Here is a 20,205-nt window from a genome sequence, read left to right as displayed (position 1 = left end):
AGTAAGTGCCTGAGCTCCAGCACTCCCAGGATACCTTTCTCTGTCATAGTATTCTCTGAGATAATATACCGGGGGTTCACTTGACTAAGAAGTGTGTCAAATTCTATTCTTGTTTTGACTGCCCCGGAAATGATTCTTCTTGGATTATGTGAAGTCTTTGTCTACTTCCCTGCTTTTACAGCTGCTTGTGGCTGTTTCCATGACCCTTTCTTCAGAACTGAAAATATCTGATGTGTCGATGGACATACACTGTTGATGAACTTTTGATGGCTGGTTTAATTGCAGCAGCTGGGATTCTAAGCCCCACCCCTACCCTGCTTATCCTGTAGCTAATCCACACATGTTTGCTGCTTTATTTCTACCAAAAGTATCACATATATTGTTTCTTCCTCCCTCCAAATATCTTATGAGAGAGTGGAGCAGGTATTTTTTTATTCCATGTGTAGACGTGAGGAAAGAGCTCACTGTGTTAGGGTCACTCGGCTGGAGGCCCGTTTTCCTGTACAGCACCCTCCTCCTCCTGCAGAGGCCTGGATCTGTGCCCTCTGATGGCATTGCCAGAGCTCTTAAGCATGGAGTGTCAGACACAGGACTTGGCTCCCCGGTGTCTGGAGGACAGGAGCTGCTGTGTCTTGACAGGTTCTGAGGAACTCCTTTAGTTACAGTGTTACAAAATGCACTTAATTCAATGAATGACTTTCATCTGGAGGGACCAAGGGGTTTGTTTTGCTGTCTTTTGGAGGTCACTGCATTTTTGTAGGTGTCTGTGGCACAAGCAGTTAAGCTTTGACTCACAGCACAAATTAATAGGAAAAAGTCTTCTGTTTCTTATAAAAACCAGCCTGTGATTAGGTGTCATCTGTTAGGGAAACCTTTGGTTTCTGTAAAGTGACAGTCTCCCCTGAGCATTGCCTTCCCATTGCCTACAACCATGGTTCTACAGGCCTCCAGGGTCTCCCCCTGGCTTCCTGACAGGAGGTTCTCCATCCATCAGAGACGTTCTCCTTACTGTAGGTTGTGGGGAGCTGTAGTCACTCCATACAGGGGACAGGATGATCGTCTCAAAGCCTCCCTAGCATTGATCTGCTAGCTGTCATAACAAAATACCATAGACTGGGAGAGAAAAAGGACAGAGCCTTTTACAGTTCTGGGGCCTGGAAATCCAGTAATCAAGTTTCCCTGGACCGTATTCCCTTGGAAACCCATTCAGAAGAATTCTGCCATGCCTCTGCGGGTGGCTGCAGGCCATGCTGGACATGTGTTGACTTGCAGGTGCATCACTTCATTCACTTACTTTGTTGACAAACAGCTGTCTTTCTGTGTGTGTATGTGTCTCCCCTCTTAGGACACTAGTCATATTGGCTTAAGGCCTCACCCAATTCCAGCATGACCTTTTTTTGTTGTTAAAGGAAAGATTTATTGCTTTCTACTTGAAAATCAAAATTACAGAGGAGGATGGAGAGAGAGAGAGATCTTTCATCTATTGGTTCACTCCCCAAGTGGCTGCCACTGCTAGGGCTGGGCCTTTCTGAAGCTGGGAGCCAGGAGCCTCTTCTGAGTCTCTACATGAGTGTAGGAACCCAAGGCCTTGAGCTATCCTCTGCAGCTTTCCCAGGCCATTAGTAGAGAGCTGGATCAGAAGTGGAGCAGCGAGGGCCTGGCACAATAGGGCCTTGCCTTGCATCCGCTGGGATCCTGTATGGGCACTCATTTTAATCTCAGCTGCTCCACTTCCCATCCAGCTCCCTGCTTCTGGTCTGGGAAGGCAGTAGAGGATGGCCCAAAGCCTTGGGACCCTGCACCCATGTGGGAGACCCAGAAGAAGCTCCAGGCTCCTGGCTTCAAATCGGTTCAGCTCAGTTTTGTTGCAGCCATTTGGGGAGTGAACCAGTGGAGGGGAGATCTGTTTCTCCTTCTTTCTGCAATTCTGACTTTCCAAAAATTAGAATAGAATAGAATAGAATAGAATAGAATAGAATAGAATAGAATAGAGCCCTTAAACCTTTTTACCCTAATTAACTATGTAAAGATTGTCAAAATGTAATAAAAAATAAATAAAAAGAATAGAATAGAATAGAATAGATATTAAAAAAAATAATGGAGCAGCTAATGCACCAATAGGTGTCCATATGGGATACTAACACTGCCAGTGGGAAATTAACTTGCTATGCCACTACACTGGTTTCATTTTTTTTAAAAAAAAGATTTATTTTATTTTGATTTGAAAGGAAGAGTTAAAGAGAGAGAAGGAGAGACAGCGAGAAATATCTTCCATCTTCTGGTTCACTCCCCAATTGGTCACAATGGCCAGAGGTAAGCCTATCCAAAGCAGGAGCCAGGAGCTTCTTCTGAGTGTCCCACTTGGGTGTAACATCCCAAGGAGTTGGGCCAACCTCCAGTGCTTTCCCAGGCCAGAAGTATGGAGCTGGGTCAGAAGTGGAGCAGCCAGGGTGCAAACTGGTGCCCAAATGGGATACCAGTGCCACAGATGAAGGCTTAGGCTACTATGCCACAGCACCAGCCATATGACCTTAACTAGTTGCTTCTGTCACAATTCAATTTCCAAATAAGTCATATTGTTAGATTCTGTTGGGTAGGCCTGCAATATATTTTCTTGAAAGGACAGAGTTCAGCTCACAACATTCCCATGCTTTAAGTTTAATAATAAACTCTTTGACGTGGCAGATGGCCTGGTCCTCCATCAGCTTCTCTCTCCACTTCCTCATGAGCTAGTCATTTGTGGCTATTTTCTGCTTCTCAACTGCTCCATATACTCTCATTTTCTTGGATATGGGTAGTGCCGTTTCCTTCTGAAAGGAATACTTCCCTACTTCCTCACCTAATGAATTCATTTGCATCTCCTGATCCCAGTTCACATGTGTTCTGTGCTGCAGCCAGCATGACATGAACTGGGTCTTGAAGAGAGGTTGAAACATAATGAGAAAAGGCAGAAGAAGCTTTTGGAAGGTGGGGCAGCCAGAGAAATTCTTTCTGCATGAGAGTAGATTCATCACAGAGCCTGTCCTGGAAGCTTGTATTCATTTAGGGAATCACACTTAGTCTACGGCCATACCACGCTGAATGAACCCGATCTCGTCTGATCTCGGGAATCACACTTAGTGTTGATTTGATTTACTTGTGGGTCTTTTGTTTACTGACTAATCACCATCCCAGTAGGGTGGATTGTTGCACACCCAGAGTGAGGAAGAGAGCAGAACATGTGGCCAATTTTCTCAGGTATGTGTGTGGCCTGGATTGTGGCTTGGCCAACCTTGGACCTTGTCAACACAGTATCATCCCCATGATTTTTCATTCTCAGACATCGGGCACTTGTTTGCCTCTGTCCCCCTCTGGCTTGATGATTTCTAGTTAATGACCTCCAGCATCTGAATCTATTACCTTCTGAACAATAGCTGCCTCTGAGGGCTTCGGGCTTGGCAGACTACTGCCTGGCATGCAAAATGCCCTGGGAGAGTTTGTTCTCAAAACAGTTTCTGCATGTGGCTCTCTGATTTGTGAAGGCTGCTTTGCCTTGGGCCTTCAGGTGCTCCCTTCTTTGTAACATAATCACTTGATATCACAGTCAATTGTAATTGCTTGCTTCTCAGTCTCCCTGCAAGCTTGTTTTGACCATCTTGCAATAAGCAAAGTTGGCCACACAGAAGGGAATAATAAATGTGTTAAGAAGAGTCAAGCTTCCTGAGAACCTAGAATGGTTTCCCACCTAAATCCCTTGGCTTCAACTTCATGGTCCTCCTTGGAGATGGACTCCGCCATTTCACATCCAACAGTCTTCATCTGTTCACTTGCAACAGACATCTCTGTTAAGACTGATAGGTCTGAAGTGTTCCACCTGCTGTTGTGTCTGCCGTCTGAGTTCACCCAAGTCCTAGGCATCCTTTTGGCTTCTTTCAAGTATCAGTTTCTCTTGGAGACCTGCACTTGGTCTAGCCTGTGTGTTCAACCATGCAGACTTAAGTAAATGTTTACTTCACAATACTGAAAATATGGGAATGCAAAGACCATACATCGTTCTCTCAAAGAGCTCACAGCCTATTTGAGAAAATAGGCAAACACTTTAAAAACACTCACAGGAGCTATAATGTGTGTGTGTGTGTGTGTGTGTGTGTGTGTGTGTGTGTGTGTGTTTTCACACGCTAGAAAGTCCAGATAATAACTAATTTATTTAGGGGTAAAACTGACTTTTATGCTTTTGTGATTAATTTGTTTTTGAAAGATTTATTTATTTGAAGGGAAGATTGACAGGAGAGAGAAAGCGAGATCATTCATTTGTTGGCTCACTCCTGAAATGACTGCAATGGTCAAGGTTGGTCTAGACCAGAGCCAGGAACTCAGAGCTCCATCTAGACACATATACAGGAAGCTGGATTGGAAGCAGAGCAGTTGAGACACAAACTGGCACTCTGATATGGAGTGGTGACATTGCAAATGGCCACTTTGCTCAGTGAAACTTTATACCAGCCCCTGTGATTGACTGACTGATTCTATTTAGGTATTTATTATGCAGAGAAGTTAGAACTTTCTATTCTCAACCTTTACTATCCAGCTTCAAAAAACCAGCAAGGAAAGGCAGTTGAAATAAAACCTTTATTTTTGCTTTTATTTCTTTGATTTTCCTTCCTTCTTTTCTTTTGTTTTCTTCCTTTCTCTCATCCTTTTTAAAGATGTGTTTATGTATTTGGAAGGCATATGGAAAAGAATAGGCAGAGAGAGAGAGATCTTCCATCTGCCGATTCACTCACTGTGCAAACGGCCACAACAGCCAGACTGGGCCAGGCTGAAGACATGACTCAGTAGCATCATCCAGGTCTCCCAACACTGGCACAGGGACCCAAGTATTTGAGCCATCCTCCACTGCTTTTCCCTGGTGGATTAGCAGGGAGCTGAATTGGAAGTGGAGCAGCTGGGACTCAAACCAGTGCTCATATGGATGACAGTGCTGCAAGTAGCAGCTTTAGCCACTATGCCACAGCTCTGGCCCCTCCACTGTGTCTTTGCTTCCTCTGTCAAAGGAAGACATGAGTGACAGCAGTAACTGTTCAGGCTGTGGGATAGGGCTGCATAGAAAGTGGGAGCTGCACTGGGCTTGGGGATGGAAGAGGGAAGCTGAGCTCAGTCTCACTCTTGGCATGGAAGCCTTCAGGGACTGTCTGCAATGTTTGCTCTAAAACATTTTTCCATAACATCAGATACCTGCAAATGAGTATGAACAAATTAGCAAATGTGAGATTGTAAAAACTTTTGATGTTTTGAATTTCCTATAATAATACTATGCTCAGTGAGGAATCATCTGTTATTACTAACCTGATTTTTAGATCTTTATGAATCAGTAGGACAGTTACCTTTGGAATCCTGTCCTCTACATGCTCATTGGCCCCTGTGACCAGAAATGCTGAGAAGAAATGAGCCACCTCCATGATTCATGAAAAGAAATGTTCCTTATCTTTAAATTATGGAAGAACAGCATTGCAGCCAAGAGAGGAAATGTGGTTTAGTGGTCAGAGCTCAGGAAGTTAGGGAGGCTTATTGTTGTTCATGTTCAACATTAACTTCTTGTCCACCTTGCTTCATTCCTATCAATTGAGAATAGAAACAATCAGTGAGTGAGACCAGTTGATCTGCCCAAGGCTAAATACTTCCAACGTTTTAAATTCAAGACTTATGAAGTCTCCTAAGGCAGAGCTTTCTTTTCACTTTGATCTTGTAATTGGCTGTGGCATTTAAAAATAACTCTCCCTTTTTGTTGATTTTTCTACAGTCAGACAAATATCCCATTCAAGATACAGGACTCCCTAAAGGTATGTACAGTTAATATAATTACTTGAACTTGTGATTATGTTAGTGTCTCAAAGCACTACTCCAAGTAATTTTTCGTTCTTTAAAATTGAGAAACGTACTGATCACTTAGCTCATGAATTGCCACATCATTATCTCAGGAATGAATGTTCTTGTTAAATTGTCTGTAAAATTTTTTGTCATTTCATAACAAAGTGTACATTCCATTCTTATGGTATTTTTAACATGCAGAAAATAAAGGTAGGCAGAGGCTCTGGGTTGTAAATGAAAGAAACCTGACACTAATCTGTTTTAAAAGATGGGGGAGTTGGGCTCAGCATGGCAGCCTAGAGGCCAAAGTCCTGCAAACGCCAGGACCCCTTGTGGGAGCTGGTTCTAATCCCAACGACCCCTTTTCCCATCCAGCTCCCTGCCTGTGGCTTGGGAAAGCAGTAGAGAACAGCACAAGGCTTTGGGACCCTGCATCCGCGTGGGAGACCTGGAAGAGGCTCTTGGTTCCTTGTTCAGATTGGCACAGCTTCAGTCATTGTGGCTGCTTGGGAGTGAATCATCGGATGGAAGATATTACTTTCTGTCTCTCCTCTTCTCTATATATCTGATTTTCCAATAAAAAATTAAAAAAAGATTTATTTTTTTTATTGCTAAGTCATCTATTGAGGATGAACCAATGGATGGAAGGTCTTCTGTATATCTGCCTTTCCAATGAAATGATAAATATAACAAAAATACTTGGGGAGCTATTATTTAGGGATCATTTAAATGATGCCCTTGTTCTGAACCATTCTGCCCCATGGCTCTGTCTGCCTTCCTGTGTGTTCATTACATTCTCAGGCATTGAAGGCAAGATGGTCACCAGCACCTCCAGCTTCATCTGGTGCTGGTCAAGACGACAGAAAAAGAGGGAACATTTCCTCCCACACCAATAATGCAATTTTAGGGAGTAAGTCTGTTACAGTTTGAGTCTTATGTTCATCCCTGAATCAATTGTTGTGATCAAGAAGGTAGATAATGTTAGCCAGATGAACCTTAAAGTTGGTTGGGGCAAGAGAGTCAGATATACAGAGAGAAGGAGAGACAGAGAGGAAGATCTTCTATCTGCTGTTTCACTCTCAAGTGGCCGCAACAGCTGGAGCTGCGTCAATCCAAAGCCAGGAGCCCAGAGCCTCTTCTGGGTTTTCCATGTTGGTGCAGGGTCCCAAGGCTTTGGGCCATCCTCAGCTGCTCTCCCAGGCTCTCCCAGGTCACAAGCAGGGAGCTGGATGGGAAGTGGGGCTGCTGGGATTAGAACCAGTGCCCATATAGGATCCCAGTGCGTACCAGGTGAAGATTTTAACCTCTAGGCTACTGGGCTCTAGAAGTGGTTTTTTTTTTAAGATTTATTTATTTTTATTACAAAGTCAGATATAGAGAGAAGAGGAGAGACAGAGAGGAAGATCTTCCATCCGATGATTCACTCCCCAAGTGACCACAACAGCCGGTGCTGTGCTGATCTGAAACCAGGAGCCAGGAACCTCCTCCACGTCTCCCACACAAGTGCAGGGTCCCAAGGCTTTGGGCCATCCTCTACTGCCTTCCCAGACCAGAAGCAGGGAGCTGGATGGGAAGTGGAGCTGCCGGGATGAGAACCGGCGTCCATATGGGATCCCGGCATGTTCAAGGCAAGGACTGTAGCCGCTCGGCCATGGCGCTGGGCCCCAGAAGTGGTTTTTACCCAACTACAAGGAGTGTTCTGTTACTAGACCAGGGAGTAAAAGATAATTTTTTAAGATCGAGAATAAATGAAGAAAACTATTTTTCATAGCCCATTAACTCATATCTTAGATATGATGCAAACCACACAGGTAGCTCAATCATAGCCTTTCATATTCTCCCCTGTGAAGCAATCTGCAAGACTGTGTTCCCTTGTGGAGCCCAAGCTGTTGTTGGTCACAGTGTAGCATTTACCTTATACTCTGCTAATAATCCAAGAGGGGAGGTAGGGGAGGTAGGGGAGAAGCAGATCTTAAAAAAAGAAATGTATTCTGTCTATTGGTTTACTCCCCCACATGTCTGCAATGGTTGGGGCTGGGTCAGACAGATGCCAGGAGCCAGGTGTTTCTTCAGGGTCTCCCACACATGTGTACCGGAACCCAAGCATTTGGGAGGTCCTCCAGTACTTTGCACGTGCATTGGCAGGAGGCTAGTTCATAAACTGAACAGCTGGGAATTGCATTGGAGCCCATCTGGGATGCCGGCCCTGCAGGTGATAGCTTAACTACATATCCATATGCCACAATGCTGGCCATGAGAGAAATCAGATCTTACCAGCTTTGGAGGTGTCTGGCCACCAGATTACCTGGTCACCATGATGAGGTAGATGTACTTAGCATTTCTTAGGTAGCAGCTAATGGTAGGGAGATCCTGATCAGCTCCAGGGTGTGGAAAAGTTTAGGACTCAGCCAAGGCTCTACTCCCTCTACTCCCTTCTTCTTCTCTAACCCCAAACTCTTCTCCCTGCTCCCTGACTTGACAGAGTGTTGTTCCTCTCCTTTCCTGTGTACACCCCTGGAGAGTCAGTGGTGGAGGGATGATAGACCAAGACCAGGATTAAGTCCAGATCCTGGCAGCACCAGGAGCGGTTTCTGCTAAGCTCTCTTCTGTTGTGCTCTCTCCACGAATGGCCTCAAGTCTCCCAAGTTCTTCAGTCAGAGACAATTTCAGCAGGAGTGGGGAGGGGCAAATCAGGCAATGGATACATCAGAGGCAGTCCTGGGTAGTCATTCTTAGATTTTGGTGTGCAATGAAGAATCAGCAGGAGAGCTTGATGAGAATGTAGACTTTGAACCCAGCATGGTGACCCAGTGGCTAAATCCTTGCTTTGCATACTCCAGGATCCCATGTAAGCGCTGGTTCATGTCCCAGCTACCCCACTTCCCATTCAGCTTCCTGCTTGTGACCTGGGAAGGCAGTGGGGTTTGGCCCAAATCCATGGGATCATGCACCCGCATGAGAGACCCGGAGGAGGCTTCTGGCATCGGAACGGAGGCTTCTGGCTTCAGAACGGCTCAGCCCTGGCCATTGTGGCCACTTGAGAAGTGGGCCAGCTGACAGAGAATCTTTCTCTGTCCCCTTCTTTCTGTGGATTTGACTTTCCAATAAAAAGGAAAGAAAGGAAGAAAGAAAATGCAGACTGTGTGGATTTGGTGGATCTCAAACAGAGCCCATAAATCTGTGTGCCTCAGCTTTGGAGCCTGCCTAAAAAGCTACGAGGACTAACTTCAGCCCAGCAGCTGAGTGGCTTCAGCAGGTGGCTGTAGGTCTCAGGGTCTCCACCCCTCAGATGGGCAGTGGGGTTAGGGCAAGGTTACCATCTACCTCTCAGTTACTAATAATTCAGCAGAAGAACCTAGGACAGTACTTGGCATACTTTTACAAGCAGGCAGAGATGGAAGGAAATAGCCAAAGATGTGGGAAAAAACAAAATAGAGTGAAGGTTGTTAGAAGTTTTCACACAGAGTGACTGAAGAGTAAGGCTCTCAAAAAGACCATGCTGCAGTGCCCTGGCAGTGCAGTCCGGTACAATCTATCTTAAGATCTTTCTTTTATCACCCTTGAATGTGATTTCCTGTTTTGAAAGAAAAAGATTGTTACTTAGCAGCTGGGTATTACAATTACAGTATATTGGCTTTCTCCTAAAATCTGTTTTTTCCAAAGCTTTAACTTTCTTTTAAATTTCTGATGTGTTTACAAATATCATGGCTGGAAAACCATATCTTGGGCCCCCTTATCTTTATCCATGGTAGCTAGTATGACTAAGTGCATAATATTTTATCTGCAAATTAATACATCATCTTACATGTGAATGATGCATGATCAGGAGTTTTAAAGAGTACTCCAGCATTAGCATGCAATCATATAGCAATGTAACGTCAGCTAACGTTTTTCTTTAGCATCTCTAATACAATTACTAGCATTATTAGATGCTTATAGTCATTTTCCCATTTGTTTTTAGCAGGAGAAAAACCATATGGATTCATAAGGAAACTAATTTATAGACTTAAAAGTGAATTCAGTACTTACATTAAATACATGCTATACCGCATGCCAGACCCAGATATAATGGGATTGAGGGAGGAATCCCATTATCTTAGGGTAACAGTCAAACATGTGACATCCAGTTACACTGGAGTGAAGAAATCAGTAGCAGCTTTTGAGTCACCTACATTCACATCCCAGTGTAGGACAGTGCACACAGTATAAGATCATAGACAACTTGGGAACAGAGTGAATAGCCAGGGGCTGTGGAGGCAAACTTTGTAGAATCAAAAGGGTTGGGTGTCCCTCGGTCCCTTTACATGAGAACTGGATATGGTTGGTTGGTTTGAAATTGAAACCTTACACTCAAAGCTAAGCAGGATTTTGCTTTTTCCTGAATCAGAAACTTGGCTCAGCTAGAGGACTTTATCTTCCCAAAGAGTGGTTTGGCAGTCCAAGTCCCTCCAGATTTTACTGGGTGTCCAGGCTGCCTAAATTTTAGGTCTGACTCCATAAGATGTGTTTTCTTTATCAAATTTGTGTGTTTTCTTTTCATTCTCTAGCTGAGGAGTGTAATACAGTTCTTCTGAACTGCCCGCCAAGCTCTGATGAGCAGCATCAGGTAAGAATGATTCCAATTGTTTGTTGAGTATTAGGCCCATGATAATCCACCAACACAATATTTATAGATCATCTTATACAGGTTAAAAGAGTGAAAATGCAGGATTTCTAGGTATTAAAATAAATTTGAAAATAATTTTGTAATTAAGTCCTTCTAAAAAGTGTTACAGCTCTACTCCATTGTTTGACATATTCATTTGTTGACTAAGACCAGAAAAATCAATGCTAGTTAGAAGGTCATATTCTCTCCTGTGTAATTTATGGCCTTTTTGATGCTGAAACAGGGTAGAGAAAAATTTGTTTTAAAATGCAACAGAACTGGGCCATACATGTTTCTCTGGTGGTTTGTAAAACTTTTGCTTTTTTCAGATATCACAAGTTGAACTTTTAAATGTTTTTATTACCTTTACCCAAAAACCAAATGTTTGTTGTGTTTTATTATAAAAGCTTTACCATTTTTATAGATCAGACTGTGCAAAAAACTACCCCCACCAAACCTATTATTCCACTGTTCATCTTTTGATGTCCATCCTTTCAGAATCTTTTTTCGGGTCACGCTGTGCTTCCAATGACTTCTTGTATTGTCCAGTCCATTTCTGCTCACTCTCTCAGAGCCCATTAGCAACACTGTGCACTACATTGCATCTGCTCAACTGTTTGTCAAGCTTTAACCAACTCAGGAAAAGCAAGTGTTGTCTCAATTTTGGCTGGTTGGTACCTGTTCCTGCCACCATCTCAAATTAGTTTTTAACAAGTTTTGTTTAGTCTTATTTTGAAAACATCGGTCTGTAGTCAACCTTTAATAATAAAGCAGTTAGACATGGTTGATGAAATAGCTAGTTATGGTAAGGCATACCTCTCTTGAAAATGTCAACGGTGATTTTGTTTGGGTGGGGGTGGAACAGATGTTCAGTCATGATTTTGAATATCAGATATTCTGTGAACCTCATCATTGTTGACTTCTGCAATGACTAAATGGAAATATTTTAATGAACTGAAAGTATAAACTTTTGTTTATTTGTCTATTTGAGAAAGAGTAGATGGGTAGAGAGAGAGTTTCCATGCACTGGTTCACTCTCCAAATGGCCATAGAGGCTGGGGCTGGGCCAGTCCAAAGCCAGAAGCGAGGAACTTCTCCCGGGTTTCATGTGGATGGCAGGAGTCCAAGGCCTTAGACCATCTTCTGCTGTTTTCGCAGGGTCATTAGCAGGGAGCTGGATTGTCAGCACTTCAGGCCAAGGCTTCATCTGATATGCCACAATGATGCTTGTCCCAATAAACTTCTCTTTTCTTGGAATCCTTAACATCTTTAACAAAGTTTTACTCCATAAGCCTGGCACAGTGGCTCACTTGACCAATCCTCTTTTTGCAAGCTCTGTGATCCCATACGGTTTCTGGTACATGTTCTGGATGCTTGACCTCCAATTCAGCTTCCTACTTATGGCCTGGAAAGCAGCAGAAGATGGCTCAAAGCCTTGAGACCCTTTTTCCTCTGGGTCTGCCATGTGGTGCAGAAAGTCACTATGGAGAGTGCTAAGAGAACTGAAAATTGACCTACCGTATGACCCAGCTATCCTACTTCTGGGAGTATATCCAAAGAAAATGAACACTCCATATGAGAAACAGAGCTGTAATCCAGTAGTTACAGCAGCACAATCTACAATAGCAAAGACATAGGAACAACCCAGATACCTGTCAAAAGAGGAGTGAATGAAGAAGCTGTGGTAACTCTGCTCCATGGAATACTACTCAGCCATTAAAAAGAATGAAATTATACCATTTGCAACAAAATAGTCCCAACTAGACACCATTAAGCTCAGTGAAATCACTCAATCTCAAAAGGACAAATATCGTATGTTCTCTCTGATATAGGGCAACCTTCATGCAAAATACAAAATCAGTTGATGTATAGGTAAATATGCAGGTGCATATAGTCATCTAGAGGAACTGTGTAATAGAGACTATCGTATGAGATGTAGTCTGCATCTCTACTTGCAGATCAAAAATGGACTCCTAATGAAACTATTAAATGTATCTTGACAATAGGATGCTGGACTTTGCCATTGTCCATACCTACAATATCAAGATATACCTAAATAGCAGAATGATGGATTTATGATTGATTTGTGAAGGACTATGTTATTGTAACAAAATGTATTTTATGTAATAAAATAGGGAAAATTATTGATTTGGGGAAGGGAAATCCCTGAGCCTTTGGAACTGCATCATAAAAATAAATAAATTGATTAATTCAAAATAAATGAAGGAATAAAGGCTGAACAAACAGGCAAAAAGTATTAGGGATAAAATGTATGTTAGGACAATGTTCAGCATTTTTCTCAATTTAAGTATTATAGTAAAGACTTCCTGAAAAAATGGAATTAGATTTATCAGTTACAAAAAGGAGACTTACTGAGATTTTTAAAGTTCTATTTTAAAACAGAACATCTTATATTTCTGTAAAATGCAGGTCTGTAAGCCAGCAACCTCAGTTGATTATTTATTGGTACACTCTATCGGATTTGTTCTAACTGCTAGATACTCAGAAGGATTCTTTGAGACCAACTTGGCACCTAGAACAAAGAAAACTCGTTAGGGATGGTCTATTTAAGAAAGTGAGAAGAAAAAGAACCCACAAAACCTTACACTAGTTTCTTCAGTTGACATTAAAAGAAAGTTGGAAATATATTATTTGAAATATTTTAGTTTTTTAGTGACTTTTGCCATTTCAAAACTAAATTTCATACCCACAGCTGAATTTCAGCAGCTGCTTTTTTTTTGACTCACGCACAGGAGGAAGGTTGTGGCATCCTAGTGTCAGAAATGAAAGTGTGGCTCAGGCAAAATTTTATAGAAGATTCTCTACTTTATCAGTCATTTAAGATAAATACTCCCTCTTCTAGAGCTATACCTAATCCTACAATTTGCTGTAAGCAATGTTAAATGAATATATGCTGAGTGACCAGTTTTGGACTGGGTATTAGACAAAAAAAAAAAAAAAAGTGGGATGGGATGAGGAAGAGGAGGCTCCAGGGAGCACTTACAAATCCATTGACAAAGCAGTGCACACAAAATTAGTTTCTAGCATGTGGGCATGGTTCATATGTTTAAACGGTTTTCCATGATGCTTACATTAAGAGGCCATTTCCCATGACTGTTGTCAAGGAGTGCGGCTTTAACTACTTTAATTACGTAAACAAGCATATGGCAAATCAGGAGAAAGCAAAATTTATTCCACTTTGTAGCCAAGAATCCATTCCCAAAAGAATCTGAAGTAATACTAAAAATATGGGAAATGCCAAATATTAGGATGTCAATTGGAGTTAGAAAAACATAGAAAAGGTCCAGTGCGGTAGTCTAGTGGCTAAAGTCCTCACCTTGCACATGCTGGGATCCCACGTGGGTGCAATCCTGGCAGCCCTGCTTCCTATCCAGCTCCCTTCTTGTGGCTTGGGAAAGTCAAGAATGGCCCAAGGCTTTGGGACCTTGCACCTGTGTGGGAGACCCAGAACAGGTTCAGTGTTCCTGGCTTCAGATTGGCGCAACTCTGGCCATTACAGCTGCATGGGGAATGAATCAACAAATGGAAGCTCTTCCTCTCTGTCTCTCCTCTCTGTATATCTGCCTTTCGAATAAAAATAAAATAAATCTTTTTTTAAGAAATACATAGAATAAGATTTTCCTTTTTGTTGTTTTTGGGTTGACAAAAGCAGTTTCTTTTAGCAATCATCTTAGTTGAATGGCTCATTTAGTCGTGACAAAAGCATCATTCAAATGTAAGATAAATATAGGGTATGTGGAAACTCTGACTTCTTCTGAAGTTTTTTTTTTCTAAATCTCAAAGTTTTCTAAAAGAAGATGTTTATCCAACGTAATCACACAAATAAAATTTATGATGTAGAAAAATAGAAAAACGTATCCACAATTCCACCACTTTTTTTTAATGACTTACTTATCTTTATTGGAAAAACAGATCAAATTTACAGAAAGAATAAAAGAAAGATCTTTCTTCTGTTGGTTCTCTTCCCAAATGACCACAACAGCCAGAGCTGAGCTGCTACAAAGCCCAGAGCCAGGAGCCTCCCCCAGGTCTCCCACACGGGTGCAGGGTGCTAAGGCTTTGGGCCATCCTCTACGACTTTTCCAGGCCACAGGCAGGGAGCTGGATGGGAAGTGGAGCAGCTGGGATGTGACTCAGTGTCCATATGGGATCCTGATGCTTGCAGTGTGAGGATTTAGCCATTGAACCATCATGTGAGGCCCCTAATTCCACCACTTTAATGTAACTATTTTGTCACTTTGATGTCTTCTTAGACAATTTATATGCATAATTATAAACACTTTGCAAGTAAGTTTATATTTGATATGCTATTGTTTAAATTTAATATTTAATAAGTATATTAGCCAATTTGCTCTTGGATCTTGCCATCCAATTTCTTCCTGGTCATTCTGCTTTTGTGGTCACTGGCAGCATGATGCTTCTAGGATATGTGTTTGAAAGTCTGTGGGTGGAATGGTGTCAGAAAAGACGCTGGAGAAGGGAGTGTGGCTGGGGCGAGAGAGAACACCAGCACTCCCATCTCTTGCTTCACTCCCCAGATGCTTGCAACAGCTGGAGTTAGGCCAGCTGGAAGCTAGCAACTGGGAACTCAGTCCTTGTCTCCCATGTGGGTGTGAGACCCAATTAGTTAGCCATCACTGCTGTGTTCTCTCAAGGTCTGCATTAGCAAGAAGCTGTACACGGAAGATGGAGCTGGGAATTGAACCCAGCTACTGAGATGTGAGACACAGGTATCTTCACTGGTCGATGCCTCTAGGCTAAATGCCATCTGCAGGAATTTCTTCTCCAAGTCTTCATACATGAGAATCCATCTCTGTGTCCAAATCTTCCCTTATCATAAAGACTCCTGTTATATTGATTTAGTGCCCACTCTAGTGACCCTATTTAGAGGTAACCTGATTATCTGTACAAGGACTCTATTTTCAACAAAGAGTCACATTCTTATTGCTTCTTAGGGTTTAAGAAGCAATGTGTATGTGTCAGAGATGTGATTCAACCCATAAGAAAATTGGAATGAGAATTATATAATAGCAACCCATTTCGAGAGAAGGGGAAAACTGAATGTTTGACAAGCCCTGAAACAAAAGGGAAGGGAAGGCTTAGTGATCCTACTTGGTGATGGGATCTATGGCAGAACCGCTTCAAAACCAGAATAGCAACTTACCTGGACAAAGGAAAAGTAAACGCATGGTCTGGATCAGCGCAAACTTCATGTCCTCTTCCATCCTGAGAACTATCTAGTTGGCAAATTATCATTTTTTTTGTTTTGTTCTAAGATTGGTTTAATTTTTGTTGGAAAGGCAGATCAGATTTACAAGAGGGACTCAGTGCAGTAGCCTAGTGTCTAAATCTTCGCCTTGCATGCCTGGGACACCACATGGGCACTGGTTCATATCCCAGTTGTTCCACTTCCCATCTAGCTCCCTGCTTATGGCCTGGGAAATCAGCAGGGGATGGCCCAAAGCCTTAGCACCCTGCACCCTCATGGGAGACATGGAAGAAGCTCCTGGCTCTGGACTTTGGATCAGCTCAGCTCTATTGCGGCCTCTTGGGGTGTGAACCAGTGAATGGAAGGTCTTCCTCTCTGTCTCTCCTTCTTTCTGTGAATCTGACTTTCCAATAAAAATAAATAAAAATTTTATGGAGAGACAAATATCTTCCACCAACTTGTTCACTACCCAAATGGCTGCAATGGCCAGAGGTGAGCCTATCCGAAGCCAGGAGCCAGGAACCTCTTCTGAGTCTCCCATGAGGGTATAGGGTCTCAAGGCTTTGAACCATCCTCTGCTGTTTTCCAGGCAACATTAGCACAGAGCTGGATGAGGGTGGAGTAGCCCAGACTCTAATCAGCATCCACATGGGATGCCATCCTTCAGGTGGATGTTTCACCTGTTATGCCAGCCCCTATCAATTCTTTTTTTTAATATATTGTGATTTTGTTTTTTCATCCTGGAAGTCATTAGCATAACCTGTATGTTTCTATGTATATCCCTGTTTTACCTTCTAAGAATTTTATAGTTCTGCATTTCATATGTAGACCTGTTATCAATTAAGGTGTAAGGTCTGTTTCTTTCTCTCCTTTTGTTTTGGTTTTTTTGGGTTTTTTTTTTTTTTTTTTTTTTTTTTTTGGTGCATCTGGAAGTCCAGTGGTTCCAGCAACTGGGAAAAAAATCTTGAAGATTTAGTGTCTTTGATCTTTTGTCAAAGATCAGTTGATTGTATTTCTGTGGATCTGTTTGCAGGCTTTTTATTTTGTTGTATTGATCTGTTTGTGTAGTTTTTGGCAGTCCTTCGCTATCTTAATCACTGTACCTTTATATTACTTATGTCTTGAAATTGGGTGGAATCAGTATTCAAATTTTCCTTTTTTTAATCAGCCATTATGCCTCTTGAGTCTTTGCATGAAATTTTATTTTTTGTTTTGCCTTCTACTTCTTTTTCTTAAAGTTATTTTTATGATACAGTTCCATAGGCTCTGGGATTTCCTTGACCTCCTTCCCAGATCCCCTCCTGCTCATTCATTTTCCCTATATTATTCATAAGAGTATAGTTCCTCATAAACAGTCGCAAGTGCATCATTCTGCTATGTAAGTTTATCTTGACATTGTAGATATGGACAAGGGCAGACTGTAGCATCCTATTGTCAAAACATATTTAACAGTTTCATTAGGAGTCCATCTTTGAGTTGGGAGTAGAGATGCATACTGCATTGTGTCTTCATATCTGGACATGACATTCTCCATTACACAGTTACTATACATCCCCTTAAATGAAAAGCCATAAAACAAAATCAACAACAGGAAGAAAGTAGAAAATTTATAACAACACGAAGTTAAATAACATGCTACAGAATGAGCAATGTGTCACTGAAGAAATTAATAAAATAAAATGTAAGAAATGAAAATTTTAAAGATATGAAAACTCATGAGATGTAGCAAAAACATTATTGAGAGGGACATTTTTTTTATAACATCAAGTGCTTGCAGAAAATAGAATTATCGCAAATAAATTACCTAACAATGCATCTCAAGGACTTATTAGAAAAGAAAAAATAAACAGGAAGCAAGAAATGATAAAAACCACTGCAAAAATAAATGGAATTGAAATTTTAAAAACTACAAATTGCAACAAGAAAGAGCCATTTTTTAAAAAGATGAACAAAACAAACTTTTAGCCAGTCTAGCAAAGCAGAACAAGAGAGAAAAACCAAGTAAAATTAGAAATAAAAAAGAAAACATCATAAGAAACTATTAGGTGATCTCTTCTTGCCGAATGGATTCTTTGATCATTATGTCCTTTATCATCTCTTAATATAATATCTGATACAAGAATGGCCACACCAGCTCATTTTCTTTTTCATTATCCTGGAATATCTTTTTTCATCCTTTCAGTTTCTGCTTATCTTTGTATCTCCTTGTAGGCAACAGTTAGATGGGTTTTCTAATGGCTAATCTATTATGTTGGATTGATGCGTTTAAGCCATTTACAGTCATTGTTGCTATCAGTCAGTAGTAACTTAGTCCTGTCATTTTAGCAATGTGTTGTTCATTGTTTGACTTAGTCTTCTGTTATTATTATAGTGAGACCTTTCCCACATTTGTCTTTGGATTGGGTAGATGCTATTCCTTTACTCTGTCAGTAGAACATATTTAAATATCATTTGTTGGGCAAACTTGGAAGAGGCAACTTTTTTGAGCTTTTCTTTACTATGGAAGAATTTTCTTTCATTTTCAAAGATAAAAGAAAGCTTTGCTGGGTACATTATTCTGGGCTGACAAATTTTTTCCTTTTAGAATCTGGACTATGTCACTCCATTCTCTTCTGGCCTGTAGAGTTTCCTTTGAGAGGTCAGCAGTGAAACTGATTGGGGTTCCTCTATATGTTAATTGATTTTCTTCCTCATACATATTTAAGGATCTTTTCCTTGTATTTAACTGAAGAAAGCTTGATTATCCTGTGTCATGGTGAAAATCACTTTTGGTCAAATCTATTGGGAATTCTGTACACCTCCTGTATTTTGTTTCTAAATTCTTTCTCCAGATTAGGGAAGTTTTCCTTTATTATTTCATTGAATACATTTTTAAAACCCAGATTCTCTTTCTGTGCCTTCTAGAACTCCCAGAACTCTTATTTTGATAGTGTCCCTTAATTCTTGAATACTTTTTTTTGCTTAACTCAGTTTCTCTTCCAGCCTTTTGATTTTATCCCCCTTATTGCAGGAATTATCTTCCAATTCTGTGATTCTTTCTTCTGCCTCACTTATTCTGTTATTGAGGCCTTACACTGAATTTTTAATTTGCCCCATTGTATCCTTTATTTCTAATAATTTGATTCGATTTTGTTTCAGTGTTGCTATTTCCTGTGTGACATATTCCTTAAATTCCTTGAATTCCTGTATGTGCTTCTCGATGTTGTTAAGAAGTTTTATAAAGTTTTTAAAATTCTTTATCCCACATTTCCTCAGACTTCCTCAGTTGACTCTACGGCTGGTAAAGGCTTTTGTTGCTCTTTGTGGGGGAGGTGTCTTCTTTTGCTCTTGTTCATTGCTATTCTGGTTAGCAGATTCCTCTCCTTAGGGCTGGTTTCTGAGCTATGTTGTCCACTGGCCTACAGGTTGATTTTACTGCTTTAGTTTGTTACACAGTTCTCTGTTTGCAGTCACTTTGGCCACTCCCTCCACGGAGTTTCAGTCCCATGCTCTTGTGCTAGTCTTTCACCATAGTCTCCATAGCCCCAACTCCTGGCTCACCACTTTCCACCCCCTATAATTCTTCCTGTGGTTGCACCTTTGCTCAAACAGTCTTTATCCCACTCCTGGTTCAAGCAGTGCTATCTACCAAAGACACCAGCTGCCTTAAATTACTGGGTTGTCAGTGGTGCTGGTCTTTCTTGCGGGAACCTATTGGCCATTAGGTTGGAAGTCACCTGGACCTATTTTGGGTGGGACCTGTAGGATGCCAAGTTAGCACTATTTTCCCTTTGAGATCAGTGCAGTGGATTGAGCTGGAATTGAATTCTCTCTCAGCTCAGCACCTGTACAGCTCACTGTTGTTCCTTCAGCTCCAAAGTGCTTTTCCACAGTTCACAAAATGGCACCTGTTGTGGCTTTGGTGGCAGTCTGAGCCTACTGATCATTAGGGCTGTGGGCTGCCCAGACCTATCTTGGGTGGAACTTTTAGGATACCAAATTGGTACTGTTTTCTCTGTGGGACCAGTGCAGTATGTTGAGCTAGAATGCAATATGTTGAGCTAGAAATGAGCTCACTCCTAGTTCAGCACATGTGCAGATTGCAGTTATTCCTCCAGTCTCCAATAGCCTTTGTCTTAGTACACAAAGTGGTGCCTATGTGACATTGGTGGGGGTCTGAGCTGTGAAATTACTCCTTGTTCTTGTACCCACCTGCTTGGGCTCTGTCACTTTGCTTCTGCTCATGGTTGAATCAAGCAAATCAGCAGGAGATGCAGTTCTATGCCTGGGTTCATCTCCAGAGCTCCTGGTGAATTCTGCTTCCCACCTGGTTGCTCGTGGAGCTCTGATCGCGCCCACCACCACTGGGGTATTTGGTCACTCACTGCAACACTGCTCCACTATCTCAGTGGCTTCCCTGTGTCCACAGGTCTCCAGGTGTCCCTGTGCTGTTGGCCTGCCTGCCTGCTCCTATTTCCTGGGAAGGCAGCCTCGCTGCTTCAAC

General features: G+C 41.7%; 1 protein-coding gene across 1 annotated transcript in view; it reads left to right on the top strand.

The window, feature by feature from the left end:
* Nucleotides 1-20,205, top strand: part of EDARADD (EDAR associated death domain) — a 66,241-nt gene that overhangs the window by 11,359 nt on the left and 34,677 nt on the right. Inside the window, exons 3-4 of the mRNA XM_040968106.1 lie at nucleotides 5,780-5,819; nucleotides 10,395-10,453. Coding sequence (XP_040824040.1) covers nucleotides 5,780-5,819; nucleotides 10,395-10,453 — 99 coding nt within the window. The remainder of the gene's footprint in view (nucleotides 1-5,779; nucleotides 5,820-10,394; nucleotides 10,454-20,205) is intronic.

This window comes from Ochotona curzoniae, unplaced genomic scaffold (genome assembly GCF_017591425.1).
Source record: "Ochotona curzoniae isolate NIBS_2020 unplaced genomic scaffold, NIBS_Ocur_1.0 scaffold_4683, whole genome shotgun sequence".
Classification (NCBI taxonomy): domain Eukaryota; kingdom Metazoa; phylum Chordata; class Mammalia; order Lagomorpha; family Ochotonidae; genus Ochotona; species Ochotona curzoniae.
The sequence above is the reverse complement of the archived record's forward strand: the minus strand, read 5'-3'. Positions and strand labels throughout refer to the sequence as shown.